This window comes from Trachurus japonicus, chromosome 8 (genome assembly GCF_045865225.1).
Source record: "Trachurus japonicus isolate A0001 chromosome 8, Traja_1.0".
NCBI lineage: Eukaryota > Metazoa > Chordata > Actinopteri > Carangiformes > Carangidae > Trachurus > Trachurus japonicus.
Window position 1 is genome coordinate 25,719,391 of NC_140914.1, and position 18,336 is coordinate 25,737,726.

General features: G+C 44.6%; 2 protein-coding genes across 2 annotated transcripts; both read right to left on the reverse strand.

The window, feature by feature from the left end:
• Window positions 1-25: 25 nt before the first annotated feature.
• On the reverse strand, window positions 26-8,982 carry mcm5 (minichromosome maintenance complex component 5). Its single transcript, XM_085784988.1, has 16 exons — window positions 8,672-8,982; window positions 7,608-7,734; window positions 7,370-7,498; window positions 7,108-7,280; window positions 6,848-7,003; window positions 5,362-5,531; window positions 5,096-5,267; window positions 4,898-5,009; window positions 4,639-4,782; window positions 3,726-3,791; window positions 3,458-3,634; window positions 2,802-2,914; window positions 2,575-2,703; window positions 2,316-2,458; window positions 674-801; window positions 26-211 (listed from the first exon to the last, which is right to left on the reverse strand). Exons 1-16 carry the CDS (start codon window positions 8,845-8,847, stop codon window positions 110-112), a joined length of 2,217 nt encoding a protein of 738 aa, XP_085641114.1. The 5' UTR covers window positions 8,848-8,982; the 3' UTR covers window positions 26-109.
• Window positions 8,983-10,350: 1,368 nt separating this feature from the next.
• On the reverse strand, window positions 10,351-17,709 carry gcat (glycine C-acetyltransferase). The gene is made up of 9 exons (XM_085784991.1): window positions 17,444-17,709; window positions 16,434-16,564; window positions 16,252-16,353; window positions 16,002-16,148; window positions 13,780-13,934; window positions 12,737-12,819; window positions 12,414-12,585; window positions 11,028-11,149; window positions 10,351-10,678 (listed from the first exon to the last, which is right to left on the reverse strand). The coding sequence occupies exons 1-9, from the start codon at window positions 17,661-17,663 to the stop codon at window positions 10,527-10,529; spliced, it is 1,284 nt and encodes a 427-aa protein (XP_085641117.1). The 5' UTR covers window positions 17,664-17,709; the 3' UTR covers window positions 10,351-10,526.
• Window positions 17,710-18,336: the final 627 nt, after the last annotated feature.

Sequence of the window (18,336 nt, forward strand, 5' to 3'; positions counted from 1 at the left end):
ATCTCAGGTTTGAAATCAATTGCTGGTAAATACAGAAGAGCACAAGTGGGCAGAGCAAAACTATTTACATCAACAACAGTATGGATAAGTGTCAGAGCGGCCGTTTGCTCTACTTGACTCTGTAGAGCACCTTCCTCTGCATGCGGTGCTGGAGCTCCCCCCTCCTCAGCATCAGGTGCAGCACTTTGTAGATGGCGTGCTCTGGATACTTCTGCAGATGGACAAACAGGAGAATACAAAGGTCACTCACAGGACTCAGATCAGATTAGTATTCATTAAATAAAAGTTCAGCGCTGGATTTCCAACTTTGTCATTCACTAATTCAATAGCTACATTGGTGTCCAACAAATAAACACAAACTGTACAACTCTATGGAGCAGCAATGCTCCTTGTGTCTACTCACTGGCAAATGTGCAACCACTTTATAATGCAGCAGCTGGACTTTAAAGTCAGTTATCTACTAAAACTTTACAGGCGTGTTTACAGTGGAGACAGAATAGATCATTATATCATCATCATATTCCCCTCATTAACATGAACAGCTGAGAAAACACAGGTCAGCTGTCTGATACCAGTGTCTACTTAAATTATTCTACCTTCAAGTACAAACCCAAATATCGTAAAGCGCTCATGTTCAACTCTGTGTGTTATTTCACACCGACGACTCTCTCACCTGTTTGGTGAAGTCCTGGATGATGCTGTGCTCCGACACCTGGGAGCCGATGGCGAAGCGTCTCTTCAGCTGCTTCTCGATGCGCGAGACCATCTCCTGGTCCTCCGTAGAGGTGAAGCCCTCCACCCCTACACAATCATCCACAAAGTCAGTACAAATAGCTACATTTACTACACAGCTGATACAGTCACTGAAGATGGAGTCGGTCAAGCTCTGTGTCCATGTTGCTCATTGATTCCAGAGTTACTGAAGCTTGACCTTTTTGATTACCTATGGATTACTTTAATGACACTTATTTTTACATTTTTCTTTTTTAAACACTACATTTTAAACAATTTTAAAATTTTGCTTCATGCTAAATGTTTGACGGTGAGTTCAGTTAAAGGGATACTTCACCCAAAATGGATAATTCACCATTTTCTACTCACCATCATGCCAAGGAAAGGTTCGGAGAACTGACATGTGGTGTTTATTCATGATCCTGAACTACTGTATTCCCACTGTTTATTTCAGCTCCTTTAGGTTTACTATGTAGACTCTGCTCTGTTAATTGCAACATGTGTTGAAATGTGTGCTGATCAGCCACAACATTAAAAACAGGCCACTGGTGTTCGTTTTTTCTGCTAATAGCAACATGTGCACATGTGTTGAAATTTGGCAACTGGTGTTTGTTTTTTCTGATAGCTGTGCACTCTGATTCATTAATTAATATTTTTTTCTTAAAGCAGATATCAGTGGAATGTTTTTGTTAATATAAGTCATAAATAGTCCTATTTTCCGTCAGCAATCACTTACATGAAGTATTTCAGCCTAAACACGAGTCTCTCCGTCACTCTGCTCTGCTGTAACCCGAGGAGAAAATTTTCCTTGTGGGATACAAGTGTTATCCAATGAGGGGAGAGAACGGCATGAAGGGCTGTGTGTGCAGCCAAGGGATGCGCGTGAATGTGGTGACGTAGCACGAGGACCAATTGATGCCTGACAAGGGCGGGGGCTGCTAACTCATGGTGCGTTCAAGGAAACTCGTACTTTGTGTTTTTCCTTCCTGTGAAGTCATACCAGTTCGATCTGGTACGAGTTCACGGGTCGGAAGTTACGAGTGGCCGTTATAGGGAACTTTCACAGACAACAGGACGGTAAAAACACGAGCTACGGGTTACCTGGAACGCTACCAAGTCGTAGTTGTGACTTGAAGCTGTAACTTACGGTTTCAAAAGCCTGCCTTGAACACAGCATTAGCCGAAACGGCCGTGCCGATGATATCTGCTTTAACAATATTTTGGAGCATTTTTTGCCTTTAATTGATAGGGCAGTGTAAGGAGGGACAGACACTGGGGAAAGGATCATCCCAGTAGGGACAGAAACTGCCGATCAGTGCTTAAGAAATATACCAACATGGGACAGGCTCTCTAACCGTTATTTGATCAAAAAACATCATTTGTAGTTCCATTCTATCAAAATACAAACTTCAGCCATATGATTAAAACCAGTCTCCTGTTTTAAATGTGATGAAAAATCATTTCAAGGTCAATTTTAATTTTTTGCGTAACTTCTTTGGTGCTCGCACACTGCTCTCGTCTCTGTAGTTTCACTTCACAGTGGAATAAGTCATGTACAGCAGGTGTGTGTGTGTAACAGTCACCTGAGAGGCTGCCTGACAGCGCAGCGTCCAGCGTGGACACCTGGAAGAGCCTCAGAGCTTCATCCACCTCTTCCTCTCCGGCCACGGCCTGCAGCTTCAGCTTGGCCAGAGACTCAGCGATGCGCACGACCGCCTCCAGCTGCCTGAACGCACACACACACAGCAGGGTTAGAATCAAGAGCAGCCAAGTATCAAAGGAGGAGGTAAAACACACGTGGATCACTGAGGTGTAGATGTGAAGGTCAGAGTGTAGAAGTACCTGACGGTGATGGGGATGGAAGGTCTCTTGACCGACTCCCTCTCGTGCTCCCTCGCTCCGCTCCTCATCACCACGTATCTGTTCTTCAGCTTCTCAGCAGCGGCCGCAGAGAGCCGGGGGCCACACTTACTGTGAGGAAACACACCCCGATAGAAAGTTAATAATGAGTAAAGCTTCCAAAATGTGTCTCCGTGTGTCGTCAGCAAAGCACACTGGGATATACTCACGTCCTGCAGTAGGCGATGTATTTCTTGAAGGTGGACAGGGGGATCTCTCCCTCCACTCCCTCCGTCTGCGTCTGAGCGCTGAGGTGAACGTTCATCACGTGACGGGCCAGAGTCTGCAAACAGTATAAAAAGGTCAACACTGCACTCAGAAACAGTGTTTGTGTTGATGTGATGCTTTAAAGGGATAGTTCAACATTTTGGGAAATTTGCCTATTGCCATAATCCTTACAGTCATAGCAGTAGGTTCATTACCTTTAACCTTCAAGAGACGTGAGCTGCTCAGTGAACACAATGGAGGTGAAGGGTACAGGTCCCCGTCCCTCATCAAACTCATCAAATACACAATCCAACAACTCCAAAACACTCTCGTGGACAAGTTGTGACCTGCACTTCACCACACTATGAAATAATCACGTATAATTATGTAACATTACGACACATGAAGCAAATGAGTTGAGTTTGATGAGGGACAGGGGCCCGTTCACCTCATGGTATTCACTGAGCAGCTCACGTCTCTGCCCCGCTGATCTCAAAACAACATGCACTGGTAATTAAAGGTAATGAACCTACTGTTATGACTATAGGGATTATGGCAATAGGCAAATTTGCCAAAACATTGAACTTTTAAAACTAACTACATCGACAGGCCAGCTCACCATGTCTCTCTGCTGGTCGTGCTGGTCTTTGATGATGAAGATCATGTCAAAACGGGACAGGATGGTGGGCATGAAGTCGATGTTGTCCTCCCCCTTTGTGTCGTCCCAGCGGCCGAACACGGAGTTGGCCGCGGCCAGGACCGAGCAGCGAGAGTTGAGGGTGGTGGTGATGCCAGCCTGGGAGGGGGGGCGAGGAACAGTTAGCACCCTCAGTACAGTAGGAATAATGTGCTTTATGTGTTTTATCAAATACACAACCAGGTCACACCTTAGCGATGGAGATGGTCTGTTGCTCCATGGCCTCGTGGATGGCCACTCTGTCGTCCTCTCTCATCTGAGGAACAAAGGTTTTGTCTTTAATACTGAAGGACATGAATCAAGACAAACAGCACATGCTACTAAAAATCCATAAAGCCATAAGTGGACATTTACCACCATCTATAGCAGGGGTGTCAAACTTATTTTTAGTTCAGGGCCACATACAGCGCATTTTGATCTCAATTGGGCTGGACCAGTATAAAAACCTATAAATCTAATTCTAATTTTCCCTTTGTTTTAGTGCAAAGAAATACAAGAACAGTTAATGAACTATCCTTTTACAAAACATTATGATATTTCTTTAGAAAAATACATGCAGCTTCTTCTGTCTTCAATGTCATTATCACACTTGGAAAATATGTCTCAATGGCCGCTCTGGCGGGCCGGTTTTGGCCCGCAGGCCGTACATTTGACACCCCTGATCTATAGCATCCATGCTGGACTAGACCACTCTGACTCCTCAGGGACACTTTAAAACTCACTTACTCTGCAAGAAATGAATGACAATAAGGAGAAGGAGAAGGAAAAAATACTTACATATTACTTGTCATTTACTCTACTTTAAGTTTAATTGTGATTTTATGCTGGTTTCTGTCTTTGCTCCCCTGTGTGGAGTATGGGTATGTTGTATATATTTTGAAAAATTGTACACAAAATGTAAAATGTTGACTGGAATATTGTATGTTAATCAATAAAAAAAAAAGTTTATTATAAATAAACGACTGAGTGTCATCTCCTAATGTTGTCTCCTTGTTCCTGTATATTTTTACCCATCTCGACATCATTACAAAGAGAGAAACCTCAATGATTTTCAAGGCTTAAATAAAGGTTTGAATGAATGAATGAATGAAAAACATCCTCACCTTGTCAAACTCGTCAATGCATACGACCCCTCCATCAGCCAGCACCATGGCTCCGCCCTCCATGATGAAGCCGCGGGTGGTGGGATCTCTGAGCACGGAGGCCGTCAGACCGGCTGCACTGCTGCCTTTCCCCGAGGTGTAGACCTGGACACAGTCAGAGCTCAGCATCAGCGGGCCAATCTAAACTCTACTTCTTGTTTCTATTGAGCTCTGATGAAGACAGAGCAAAGAATAAAAAAAAGTAGAGCTCCATCCGTACCCCAATAGGCGAGCATCTCTCCACAAACTTGAGCAGCTGAGACTTGGCCGTACCGGGATCTCCCAGCATCAGCAGGTTGACGTCACCTCTGCGAGTGAGACCGTCAGGCAGCCTGGAGGACGGGAGACAAAAGCGTGACTTACAGGACACTGTACGGCTCAGTCCCTGCTGTCTGTCCCTAACGGTCTGTAGTCTCACCTTTTCCTGGAGCCTCCGAACAGCAGACAGGTGATGGCCTTCTTCAGGTCGTCGCTGCCGTAGATGGAGGGAGCGACGGAGCGAGCCAGAGAGTCGTAGACGTTGGCGGTACCGGCCAGCGCTCGGAGCTCCTCCTCCTCCTGAGGAGAAACGGAGCCAGTGGCACCGCGACCTGAGAGACACAGAAACCATGTTAACATCTGACATCAGTGAGAGTCACCTGCGTCACAGACACACAGTGTGTTAGTGCAGACGTCCGTCTTCACCTGCTCCTTCTGTGTCCATCTGGATGCCGACCACTCGCAGGTAGGAGGCACGGATTCCCACGCCGACGCCTTTCTCTTTGCCTTTGGCCTTCACGGCCGCCATTTTCTTGATGGAGTAGATGCCCATGATGGTCACCCTGTTGCCCGGGACGACACGGTCACACAGGTACCTGAGAGAGGAGGAGGAGGAGGAGGAAGGTTTAGAGTCAGTGACATTTCTTTGGGTGTCTTCAGACCTGTGGCTCGTTTGCTTTGTCCAGGGGTTAAAACGGTACAATTGTTTCATTTTTCTTTTGGGTTGTTTGTGTTCACATGGTAACAGTCCCAAGCTGTCAAAAGTTGTAAACAAATGCCATTAACGAACCAACTGTTCTCTCATTGGTCAGAAATCTTAGAGGTGGTGGTTACCCGGGAAAAACAAAAACCATGGATTAAAGGTCTCAACGGGCCTGAAAATGAAAACCCGACCCGTGGCGAAAGCCCTGACCTGACCCAATCCGAGTCAATTGTGTATATTGTTGACCTGAACCCAGTAAAAAAATGAATTAAACTTTTTTTTTTTGAGTTAAAAAAAAAAGAGAAGCCAACCTGAGTCATCGTATATATTTTTTCCGGCCGGCCCGACCCGTTGAGAACCATGGAACATCAGCAGCATGTCGAGCTGGTCGCTGTGTCAATTAAATTCTCACTGCAAATGAACCGAAGCGAGCCCAGACCGCCCCTTCTCAGTGAACTCGACCCGCTTGTTTTATTCCACGTCCGAGCACGATTGCTGTGTTCACATTTGCCCAAACGAACGGATCTTTGGGGTTAAACGCTTCCCGTTTCCAAATAAGCCAGGTCTCGATCCGGAATTCACCAAAGTAAAAGCATTCACCAATATAAAACTTATAAAATAGACAATAACTTGTAATACAATGGCTCTGGGATTTTAAAAAGTTTCACCGCATTTTATTAGCTTGGTGCTTTTATTAAAGCCCGTCTCTCTCGCCCTGGTTCCGGTTGCTCACCAAAACCGCCACTAAATGGCCCCCTTGTCAGAGGAGCTGCTGCTGCTGTTCCTCTCTCTTCAGCCTGGTGTTTGGCTGCACTTTGTATGAAAATAATTCAAAATGTGAAGATCTAACGTCACTTGAGCACCGAAAAAAAACAACAACCAAAAAACATTGATCGCCCTCAATCGACGATAGAGGGTCGGGTTGCTGATGGGCACAAGCCTCATCTCAGACATTCAATAGAGCATTTTAATCTTAACAGTTAACATTAGTATTCGGTTAACGATCGTCTTAGCGTCACGGCGTGCTGCAACGCTGTGTACGGAAGCCTGTGAGGGCGCGTATGGAGACGGAGGAAACGTGAATAAAAATCGATTTTGATGAATCGATCCAGAATAGGATAAGAATCGCGAGGATAAGAATACATGAATAAATTTGTTCCCTCACCCCTACAGAAAATCCTGCATAGGATCTGACAATGAGGCGCTCACCTGTCGCAGTAGAGCTGCAGGTGACGGGGCATCTCTCCGTGTGGCACGGCGTCCGGAGATTCCTGCAGGCGGAGCGTCTGGAAGTCCACGCAAAGGCAGCGGTCCGGGAGGATGAAGTACGGGTCGATGGGACACTTGACCCTGCCGGCCGTCTCACTGAGGAGAGAAAGTTAGTTAGTTAGTTAGTTAGGAGTTCATCCCGCCTCGTGGTGAAAAGTCAAATAAAGTCATGCTGCCATAACCGTGACGATCAAACTCACGTGTTGCACTTGCGCGGCAGGGCGTACCCCTGCAGGCCCGGGGGCAGCGGGATGTTGTTGATGACGCTGCGGCAGCCGCGACACTGCAGGCAGACTCTGGTGGCCTTGGCCTTCACCGCCGTGGCCGAGATGATGATGCCGTGCACCTTCACCAGACGGGACACCTGCTCAGACTGCAGGGGACAGAGAGACGCCGCAAATTAACCAACTGTTGGTGAAGCCGCGGGAGACACGAGGAGACGTCAGAGAGGGACGTCGGTACCTTGAGGCTGCGGATCGACGCGTGATGAGCGTCGCTCTTCACCATGACCTGGATGTCCTGCACCGTCTCCTCCCCCACGGGCCGGGGACGGGTCACCTCGTCCGCCACCTCCTTCGCAGCTTCCTCCAACTGGGAAGTAGAACAGATCGTTAGAGGACGGGAAGCAGGTCAAAGGAAACTTTGTGTGAAACTTTGTAATAAGGAGGCGGGTGGTGTGTGTCTTTGCCGTAAAACCCACCAGTGGGAGGTTCTCGGTGGGCAGCTTGTACAGACAGTCGGACAGATCCTCGTCAAAGCTGGACAGGTCCTCCATCTCCACCTCCACCCAGTACTCCCCCAGGGTGTAGTGTCTCTTCAGCTCATCTCTGAGGGCAAAGAAAAAAAACAGACAAAACAAGAATGAAAAACTGCAGTGTTTAAACTAATATATAACTAAATGAATTATCTATGTACTCCAGAAATAAACAAAAGACCAGTTGTCTGTTTATTGGATACACAGTGATTTACAGTACTGGTGCACTTCTTCAAGCCTGATAACAGGAGGACTGAATTTAAAGGTCCAGTGTGTAAAATTTGTCAAGGTTTATTGGCAAAATCTGAATATACTACTAATGAATACATTTGTATAAGTGTATAATCGCTATAAAATAAAATCCATTTGGTTTTCATAGCCTTATAATTCTTCTTTTATATATACATAGCAAGGGTCTTGCTTAGAGAATGTTGCCATCTTGCACCACCATGTTTGTACAGAATGGAAAACCAGAGAGCACGTTTCAAGAGTTTCATGTTCATAAATAAATAGATAGATAATAATAGATTCGGAATGCTATATGTCATTGTTTTCCCCTCATTTTACACACTGGACCTTTAAGACTGCTTTTAGAAACAACGTAGCCTACATTTCCCATAGTGCAACCCAAAAGCACATTTCCTCAGACACTGCTGCCTCAACAAAGCCCACCTGTTTCAAACCCAAAACTTTGCACTTGGCCTAGTGTTAGAGGCGTTTGATGACGTCACTGGGGTCACTTAGTCTTTACAGACTTTAGAAAGCTCATCTAGATCCACATGATGCATGATAACACTGTTCATAAGCATCAAGCCCCATGGAGCACAACTTCACGTCCTAGTGGATCGTTTCTTTATTGCCTGCCCTACTGGATTCTGTTGCACGAGGTTCACCTCCATTATTTTTCTATTTTCTAGCAGCTCTTATTGTTCCCCTGACCCCTCCTCTCCATCCTCAAACTTTACAAGATGTCGCATCATTGTGTGTTTACAGTTGGACATCTGACTCACCTGTATTTATATGTGAAGCCGGTTCGGTCGGTCCCGACTCTGAACTGACGGAGAAACTCACGGAACCGTTTCTTGATCTGGCTCCTCTTCTGTCCGCCTTCATCCACGCCGCCGGGTCCCTCTCCTCCTCCGAAGCTGTCGCTGTAGTAAACTCCCGGGTCGTCAAAGCCAGACATGGTGAAGCAGGTCGGTCCACACACGGAGGTAAACACGGAAACAGGAGTTCGGTAGCTGGGTTTAGTTGGTTAAAAGTCTGGGTCAGAGCCGCCAGACACGGAGCTGCTCTGAGAAGGAGATTCGCGGCAAAAACTGAACTCCTTCCTGTCTGTTTCCCGCGAGTCGCTTCTCGCCCCTCCCCTCTCCTGTCCTCTGATTGGCTGACGCAAAGAACGCCTGTTGCTATTGGCCGGTGCGGCTCGGTGGAGGCGTTCCTCAGGGGAGTGGGCGGGGTTTGTGAGCACTGATGGCGCGAAAAAGAGACAACAGGAGGAAGGAGACAGCGTGGACAGAGTGAGAAACAATGAACCTCAATACAAACCTGAACAGCCTGTAACCAACAGGCTGAATTCTGGTTTACATTCAAAACAGAGACTGTGACCATTGCACATACAGATAAGTGAGTGTAAAACAGTATCCTATATATAAAGTTGATCAAAAGCAAGTATAAAGATATGGACATGTTTGAACTCATATCAAATTCACAATGCTTCGAATAATCATGTTTTTTTCTTTTTCAGTAGTTTCAAAATTACACCTATCCCTTTCTGAATACTAATTTCAGATGTTTGACTACTCTGCTGTTACACAGAAAAAAACATCATGAACAGTGTGTGTGTGTGTGTGTGTGTGTGTGTGTATGTGTGTGTATGTGTGTGTGTGTATGTGTGTGTATGTGCTTGGAGGTTTCATGTTTCCATATCACACATTGCAGGACTGTATTAGGTCACTGGTCTCCAAGGTTGCGGTGTATGGACCACAGGGGACACATCAATTAAAAAGAGGAAAAGCAACTTTAAACAGTCTTTTAAAATTTTTTGAAATTTGGTTATTCATTTGGGAATTCAATAGTGTATTTTCTAAATGGTGTTTTAAATGACTGTTTTAAAAGTCATCAAATCCTGCTTAAACATTTACATCATTCATTCTAATCTAAGATTAATAACTTTCCATTATCAAACTGTGCACACGCTTCACTTTGCAAGAGAAGATCAAACATCCAAAGCCAGATGCATGAGAACAAAGGGGGGGATTTTAATATCTTCCATTTATTCCACATCCAGAATATGCAGATCCACTGTTGCATCTTTTGAGAAAAATGTGCTTTGACATTTTCCTCAGCTGCTGACATCACATGTTGCAGCACAGCAAATGACCAAGTGCTTTAATATTAACAGAGCTCATACTGGCAAACTTTATAAATGTTGGCATTGAGAAAATAAACATATTTATTTTTCAGTAAATAAAAAAACTCTCTCAAATAAAACACTTCTGTAAATCAGTAATTGTTATTATCTTCACAATTATTAAAGCCATTTTCTGTCTAAATGAATAAGCGGTCTGAACAGACTCAGATATTCTTGACAGATAACAAAGACTCAATAGAAATGTTTTCCCTCATAAAATTAGTTTTGAAACTTGGAGTAAACAGCCCTTTTTCTCCCAATACACATCTACACACGTTAGCAAAAGTGCTTTATTCAGAAAAGCAAACACAAAATAACATTCACCTCCGCTGACCTACAAATGTAACTATTATATCCAACACAACCATTCATAGGTCTTTAGTAACAGGCAGCTTGATGTGTAAGAGCGAGCGGTTCGAGGTTCTGTCGTTATTCTGACTCTTGTTCCCTCCTCAGGAGACGACTCCATGTTTTCTGCCGGTCTGGATGAAGGCGTCCACGCAGCGGTCGATGTCTTCGTCTGTGTGCGCTGCTGAAATCTGAACACGGATTCTAGCTTTGCCCTTTGGTACGACTGGGTATGAGAATCCAATCACATATATTCCTGAGGAGAGAAGAGACGTGTTAACAGAGACACTGCAGTGTGGTCCAGTGCAGGGATGAGTCAGGATTTTCAAATGGTTATTAAATTTGAGAAAAATCTAATTTAGTGTTTAGTTGATGTGACTATTGTTGTTGATGTTGATTTTCAAATGGTGATTTCCCACAATTTTTACTGGTGCCCTGTAATGGAACAGGCTGTGTAATACAACAGCAATGCGCCACTGGCTTTAATTCCTTTGCCCTTGTTAATGTTTTAAAATTGGACACAACTCAACCATACTTTTTCCAATCACCAGCTGATCGATCCATTGACACCTAAATCAAACTAAGCCATGCTTTCACTGTCTCACCGAGCTTCAGCATGTCGTCGGCCATCAAAGAGGCCAGCCGCGCGTCGCCCAGCATCACGGGACAGATGGGGTGAGCGGAGCCTGAAATGGTGAAACCAGCCTTCGTCATGTTGTTCCTGAACCTGAATGGATGAAACAGAGCAAAATATTACAGACCACAGACAGATAAAATGTCTGTAACATAGCATAATTCAACCCTAAAAAGACAAAAAACCAACCAACATAAAACCAAAGGGGAGGATCCTTATTTCATGTTGATCTAGTATCTAGCTGTTGCACTTTTTAAATGTGCTTTGAAAAGTGCGTACAAACAGCATTTGTCACTTATTATATTCTGCAAAGCACAGGTTAGTACAGCGTTTTTCAACCTTGGGGTCGGGACCCCACGTGGGGCCGCCCGGAATTCAAATGGGGTCGCCTGAAATGTCTAGTAATTGATAAAAAAAAACACTACTAAAAATATATTTTAAACTAATTCTTATTCTTTTTAAAATGATGATTAAAAACACCACAGACAATCTTAAACAAATGTATTCTATACTTTAACTTTCTCGAATATAAATAAATTCAAATAGAATGTATATAAAAATATCTGAGCCGGCGCATCTTGATTGACGGCCATGATCACATGACTGCACATGATTGTGGGGTCGCCAGAAATGTGTGATGTCAAAATGGGGTCACGAGCCAATAAAGGTTGGGAACCACTGGGTTAGTATGTAAATAACTCAAGTTGTACTGTTTGTCTTTGATATTCATAGGAATAATGACTGTGTTTAGATGTGCTCATTTTAATGAATGTATCTACAGACAATTCTAAAATCCTTCCTTACTGTGTGTATATATATATATATATTCATATGTACACTGTATATACGGGGAGTAGTCCACAGTTACATAATGTGGCCTGCAGGCTGTATGTGGGTGTTACTACTGAGCAAGGTTAAGAAACAAGATAATAGGAAATGCATTTATTCACCTCTCACATTCAGAACATTCAGACTGTGCTGCCAGGTCAAATATTAGCTCATGTGGTTCCTGCTCAACAAGATGAAGGCGTTTGGACAGTTTCTCCTCCTGGATGTTTATCATTTCATTTTCCCAATAAAAAATACACTATAAAATATACATGTTAAATTGTTTAAAGGTAGTTTTGAGAGAATTTCTCTACCAACAGCCAAATAACAAAAAAACAAAACAATTTATTTCTGAAGATGTTCCAGAGGTTTTTGAATATTTGTGAACAAACACATAAAAAAAGCAAAGCCACCTTTAGGTCTAAAAAACTCTTGACCTGCTGACGACACTGATAAGCAGTGGGCGTCTCCGACTAACAGAAAACCACAGTGCATAAAGCCCACCCCTCCCCTTTTAAAACAAACGCACCTCATGGTTTTGGCCGTCATGCTCTCCGCAATCTCACTGGAGGCCAGCAGCAGCTCCACAGCCTTGGTGGCGCAGCCCACCACGGGAGGGGGGAGGGAGTTGGAGAAGAGATACGGACGTGAGCGCTGCCTCAGCAGGTCGATGAGAGGCTTGGGGCCAACTGTGTACCCACCTGAAAAAACACGAGAGCACAGAAAAAGGCTCAGTCTGTTTTTATTAGCACCATAATAATGTTTTATTAAAGCCTTGTGTATCACAGACTAGCTGGTGAAGGAGGAGACTAAAAACTGAGCTAAAAGAAGAGTGAACAGCGGAGGACTGACCTGCTGCTCCACCCAGTGCCTTCCCCAGGGTAGAGTTTACAATGTGAACTCTGTCCATCACTCCCAGCAGCTCGTCTGTTCCTCTGAAAATCACACAGAGTGCTATTATGTCCATATTAAAGCAGAAGTAAGCGATCCGGTCGTTTTGGCTAACTTCTTGTCAGCCAATGGAGTTAGCAGCCCCCGCCCTCGTCATGGATCTATTGGTCCTCGTCCCTACGTCACCACATTCACGCGCATCCCTTGGCTACACACACAGCCCTTCATGCCGTTCTCTCTCCTCATTGGATAAAGCTTGTAGGATACAAGGAAGTATACAAGAAGTTTTCTCCTCGGCTTACAGCAGAGCAGAGTGACTGACAGACCTGTGTTTCGGAACAAACACTCTATATAAGTGATTGCCGTCGGAAGAACTATTTAAGACTTATATTAACACAAATATTCTGCTTACTTCTGCTTTAATCCATGTTTAAGTTGTTTTAGATCCGTAATGTTTGTCATATTAAATATGTATTCCACTGAAGGATTCAATATTCAATTCAGCAGTGGACACAAGTGAAACTTGTCTTACTAACCCTAACCCGTGTTAATTTATTAGGGTGTTACACCTGTTTAACACCTAACATAGTCTGTTGCAGACCTCTACTGACACACTGTAATTATTACTAGAGGTGTAAGGTGTATTACTAGAGGTGTTAGAGGTGTTTCTCAATACTGTATCGATATTCAAAAGCAATGTATTGATTTTTTTAAATGATCAATTTACATGCAAACATTAATGGTGGTGGTTCATTTTTGTGTTGCATTTAAAGTGTTAGCAGCAGTAATTCAGCCATTGACTCCTCCGCTCCAACGGAACAAGAGATTTGGTGAGAGAATAAGTTTGTGGCTCATTGAATGCTCAAGCATTAGCTGACTTGGCACAGTCAAAAAAGGAAAAAAATGGCAATATATCATCTTGGTTATAGTATTGTAGTATATACGTATATACAGTAAATCGTTGCCCCTGTATCGTGATATGTATCGTATTGCGTCTCACTCACCTGCCGCGAGCCCCTAGAAAGCCGGTGGCGTGACATTCGTCTATAAACACCATGGCTCCGTACTGCTCAGCCAGGTTACAGATTCCCTGCAGAGGAGCCACGTCTCCGTCCATGGAGAAGACTCCGTCTGTCACCACCAGGCGCATTCGAGAAGACTGAGGAGGACAGGACACAGTGACGGCTCGCAATTATACACTAACCTTCACCTGAGCAATGAGTTTCCTGCAGCACAGAGCTCCACACACCTGACACTAGGACCGTCACAATCCGGAAATTTTAGTTGACGATTTAATTGTCATACAAATAATTGCAAATAACGACTTGTCTTTTTCTTATAATTTTATGCCTCTTATAGCAGGGGTCTTCAACGTTTTCCAGGCCAAGGACCCCCAAACTGATGGAGAGATGGAGCGGGGACCCCCTACTTATATTGTATAAAATTGTGTTTTATATTTAACGAGTCCTGTATTGCCAGGAAATGATAATACATACGTAGTCTATGAAAAAAAGTGGAAAAGTCAGGGGGCAGGGGCCCACTTTAGTATTCTTTCAGGGGGCCCAGAATTCCTAGCAACGGCCCTGGTGCCATATGCCAAAAGTGCCATATTCTCGACTATAAATCACGCTTTTTTTTAGGAGTTTAGTCAAAGGGACTTATATAAAAAATATATGCCATGCCATGATCACAACAGGTCACAACTATGCTTGTGGTAACTGAATGCTGCTACTGCACCAATGAAAGAATTACTAAACCATAAAAAGACAGAGAAAACAAAGCAGTGTTTCCCCTACTGTTTTTTTCTCTGGCTTTTTATGCATTTATTTTGAAAGGGCAGCTGGAGAGAGACGGGGGCGCGGAGAGAAAGTGAGAGGGGGGATTGGCACGCAGCAATGGGACAGTCGGAGGGTCGCTGCAGCGGCCGTGCTCTACCAAGACTCGTGACTCACCTCCAACCGTCAGCGCCGCGGTCATCAGAGCTGATTCTGGGAACATTTACACCGGGCCCGCCGTGTCATGTCTCGGTTCCACGGAGCGTTTCAGTGACGGTGTCACGGCCTGACGCTGCTTCATTGTCGCTGCGCTATGAGCAGACGTGGCGGCGCGCGTTAATGTCACCATCGTATGAGTGTGTGCTGTGAATTAACGAGTGTGTATGGAGAATGAAAACTAAAGTCCCATCGTTGTGTAGCCGACGGTTCAGGGACCGAGTGTCACACAACACCACTGACAGCGGTGTGTGTGTGTGCGCGCGCCCGCCATCGGGCTGATTTTAGAGGGGGGTGGGGGGGAGTGAGCGAGAGAGAGTGAGAGAGAGACGGTGCGCAGTGTTTGTATCAGATACAATACAAAGGCTCCCTGACACCTATATTATAGGAAAACAGAGGACTTGTATGTAAAAATCCGATGTTCAGCAGCAGGGAACGCCCCTGTGGATCTTTTTTTCATAACTTCCATATCTTTTGTCATATTTCTTTTCCCTCAACCAAAACTTTCGCGACCCCCCTGCAGTACCTCCGCGGACCCCCTAGGGGTCGCGGACCCCCTGTTGAAGACCTCTGTCTTATAGTATAAGCCTGAACATAGTTAATAATACACATACACCTTATGAAGAACAAGAGCCATTTATTGGCTTTAATCATTGGAACATATCAATAAAAACTGTTTTTCTGTTTGCCTTTAGGCTTTGCAAATAATCCATGATGCTAATGTCAATAGATGCTCATCATAATGTGGTTGACGAATATTAGAAATGAATTATTAAATAATTTATTTTTCTTTGTAAGAGCTTGTTTTTTGTTTGTTTAGTTGTTGTTTTTTTTCTTTTCCCCTCTCATTTTTACTCTATAAGAACTGAAAATTGTATTGGTAACTATGATTAACTTGATCTTGTCTTATCAGGCCTGTATCATCTTTGACTCTCCGGCTTCCAATAATGTAAATGACAAAAAAAGAAATGAAGCGCCTTGTGGCTCCACTCAGTCATGTGTCATTAAACCATAGCAGAAGAGAGGGAAGCAACATGATGTCATTAAAAGAGGACCTGTCAAACCTCGAATGGTGGAAAACGATGATGATATAGTGATGGAAATGTGACATCTGTGTTAGTTTCATCCAGCTGTTTTTATACAGATGAATGGAAGCTATTTAATTATGCAAAATAATTGAGATTATCTCAAATAATTGCGACCAGGCGATTATATAACAACTGTGACAGGCCTACCTGAGCCTCTTTGAGCTTGTTCTCCAGGTCACTGAGGTCCATGTGTTTGTAGCGCAGCCTCTTTGCTCGACACAGACGGATCCCGTCGATGATGGAGGCGTGGTTCAGCTCGTCTGACAGGACTGCGTCATCTGGACCCAACAGAACCTGGTGGGAGAGTGATTTAATGTCTTACTGAGCACAATACGAGACGTGTATCTCAGTTTGTTCCAGTCGCCTGGAGACAGTAGGAGAACAAAGTGTGATTTACCTCAAACAGTCCAGCGTTGGCATCAAAACAGCTGGCGTAGAGGATGCAGTCCTCCCTCTCGTGGAACTCTGCAAGTTTCTGCTCCAGGTTTTTGTGCAGATTCTGTAAATCACAGAGCACAATCAGAGCCTGCCAGATAACCGGTGTCAAAAAGTACAGTTTGAGTGCATTAGCCATCACACCTGTGTCCCACAGATGAACCTGACTGAGCTCAACCCAGCACCGTACGCCTTCAGAGCATCGATCCCCGCCTGCACCACCTCTGGGTGACTGGACAGCCCCAGGTAGTTGTTGGCACAGAAATTCAATATGCCTGAGAAAGAGAGAGATGGAGAACATGAAACTAGAGAGTAAGGTAGACGGTCATTGTTTGATTCTGTTATGCAAATAATTAACACTTTGATTCAGGAGAGCAACAACCTTTGAGAGCAAATCAAACAATGTGGAAAAAATAAATATCACAATTACTTTGGCAGATGAATTTCCAATGTCACAAATTCACAAGTTTAGTTACTGATTGTTTTTGCATTTCAGTTTCATCAGAGATTGCACTTGGCTTTTTGCAACTTTTTATTATATTTCCATTTTTTGTGCAACTCTACCAGTAAAACCTATAGAAATTCAAGTGACAAAAGAGTGAGAGACGCATGTGGCTGTGTCACTGCCCCCCCACATGGATTGAACAGAGTCATTTCCAACCATGGGAGGTCATGGCCCGCAGTCAAAGCTCCATTCATAAATCAGCAGATTCAAACCCTGGCTCAGGTCCATGCTGACATATATAAACACTGACTGGCTGCTTTGCTGGAACAACAGCTACCAGGGATTACAGCTATTCAGTCTGCAACAATGGGCTCATATGTACAGTTTCCTCCTGCTGCTGAAGACAGCAGAGTTTAGAGAGTTAATGTTAGGAACCATTTAAGGACCTTTCATTGATACATTTGTGATTATCTTGGATTTGATGTTTCTAAGAAGTTATCCCACCACCTCCTGTCCTGTCAGTCCTGCCTGTGAAGGAGGTCAGAGGACACGTTACATTACATTAACTACAGTCAAGTCCAGTATCAAGATAACGTGACTGCAGGGCGCCAACTGCATTTCTATTTCTGTGGTGCGTTTAAGGACAAGGTCTTTCTACGGTAGCCTGCGTAAACAAACTGCTGTTACTGTAAGTGAATCCAGCACTCACTGCCACGACTGCCGTCCACGCTGATTTGAGGACCCTGCTTAGACGTAATGATCCTCTCCGCCTTCCAGGTCCCGGCCGCTCGGATGCCGTCGAGCTCTCCCTCCAGCACCGCCCTGGCTTCAGCCCCGGCCGAGTAGGTCCGCCTGGAGGCCGGGGCCGAGGGCCGCAGGACCCCCCGCACCGGCCTCACCAAACTCCGGGCAGCTTTTCCGAGAGACATGACCGTGGCAGCGACGTGTTTTCGGGTGACAACCGTGCAGCGCTGAAGAGTGGTGTACAGGGGGGGTGCGTCACGTAAGAGGGGTGGGCGTATGTGCGACGGGCCAATCAGATGACAGAGCGCTTGGCAGGTGGGTCGTATTGTCCAATCAGATTTCAGAGAGTAATTCTGCTGCCTGGTTGCGTTTCGCTGTGGCAGCAACGTGTTGCTCAACATAAACTGCACAGAGGCTCATGTTTTTGTCCTGGATATGAGATATTAAACCTACTTTATTTATTATTTTTGAATGCAAATATCGTAAACACACACTATCTCACAACAAGAAGCAAACATTAAAGTTTGTGTCATTATTTCCCTACACACAAACAAACATGCTACACTGTCCCTGACCCTGTGACCCCCCAAAGGTTTCATTTGAAGAACAGACATGAACCAGGGTTGCCAACTCTCACGCATCTGGCGTGTGTCACACGCTTTTAGGTCCTGTCTCACGCTCTCACGCCACTCAAACAATTCTCACGCCAAAATCAAGCGATTCGGCAAAAAAAAAAAAAAAAATTAAAGCAAGCTTTGGCACTCATCAATAGGCTCTCTGATTGGTGTGCGTGATGCTTATCCGCGTGTCGATTGGACGGCTGCTCAAGCCTGTGATCACAGCACAGTAGGATGGGGA

Coding starts and splice junctions, on each gene's coding strand:
- mcm5 (XM_085784988.1), bottom strand. CDS start 8,847: ATGTCTGGCTTTGACGACCCGGGAGTTTACTACAGCGACAGCTTCGGA. Junction 5,268..5,361: donor GATGGACACAGAAGGAGCAG/GTGAAGACGGAC, acceptor TGTGTCTCTCAG/GTCGCGGTGCCACTGGCTCC. Junction 5,010..5,095: donor TTCGGAGGCTCCAGGAAAAG/GTGAGACTACAG, acceptor CCCGTCCTCCAG/GCTGCCTGACGGTCTCACTC.
- gcat (XM_085784991.1), bottom strand. CDS start 17,663: ATGTCTCTCGGAAAAGCTGCCCGGAGTTTGGTGAGGCCGGTGCGGGGG. Junction 16,149..16,251: donor CCAACGCTGGACTGTTTGAG/GTAAATCACACT, acceptor CTCTCCCACCAG/GTTCTGTTGGGTCCAGATGA. Junction 12,820..13,779: donor TTTCTAGGGGCTCGCGGCAG/GTGAGTGAGACG, acceptor TGTGATTTTCAG/AGGAACAGACGAGCTGCTGG.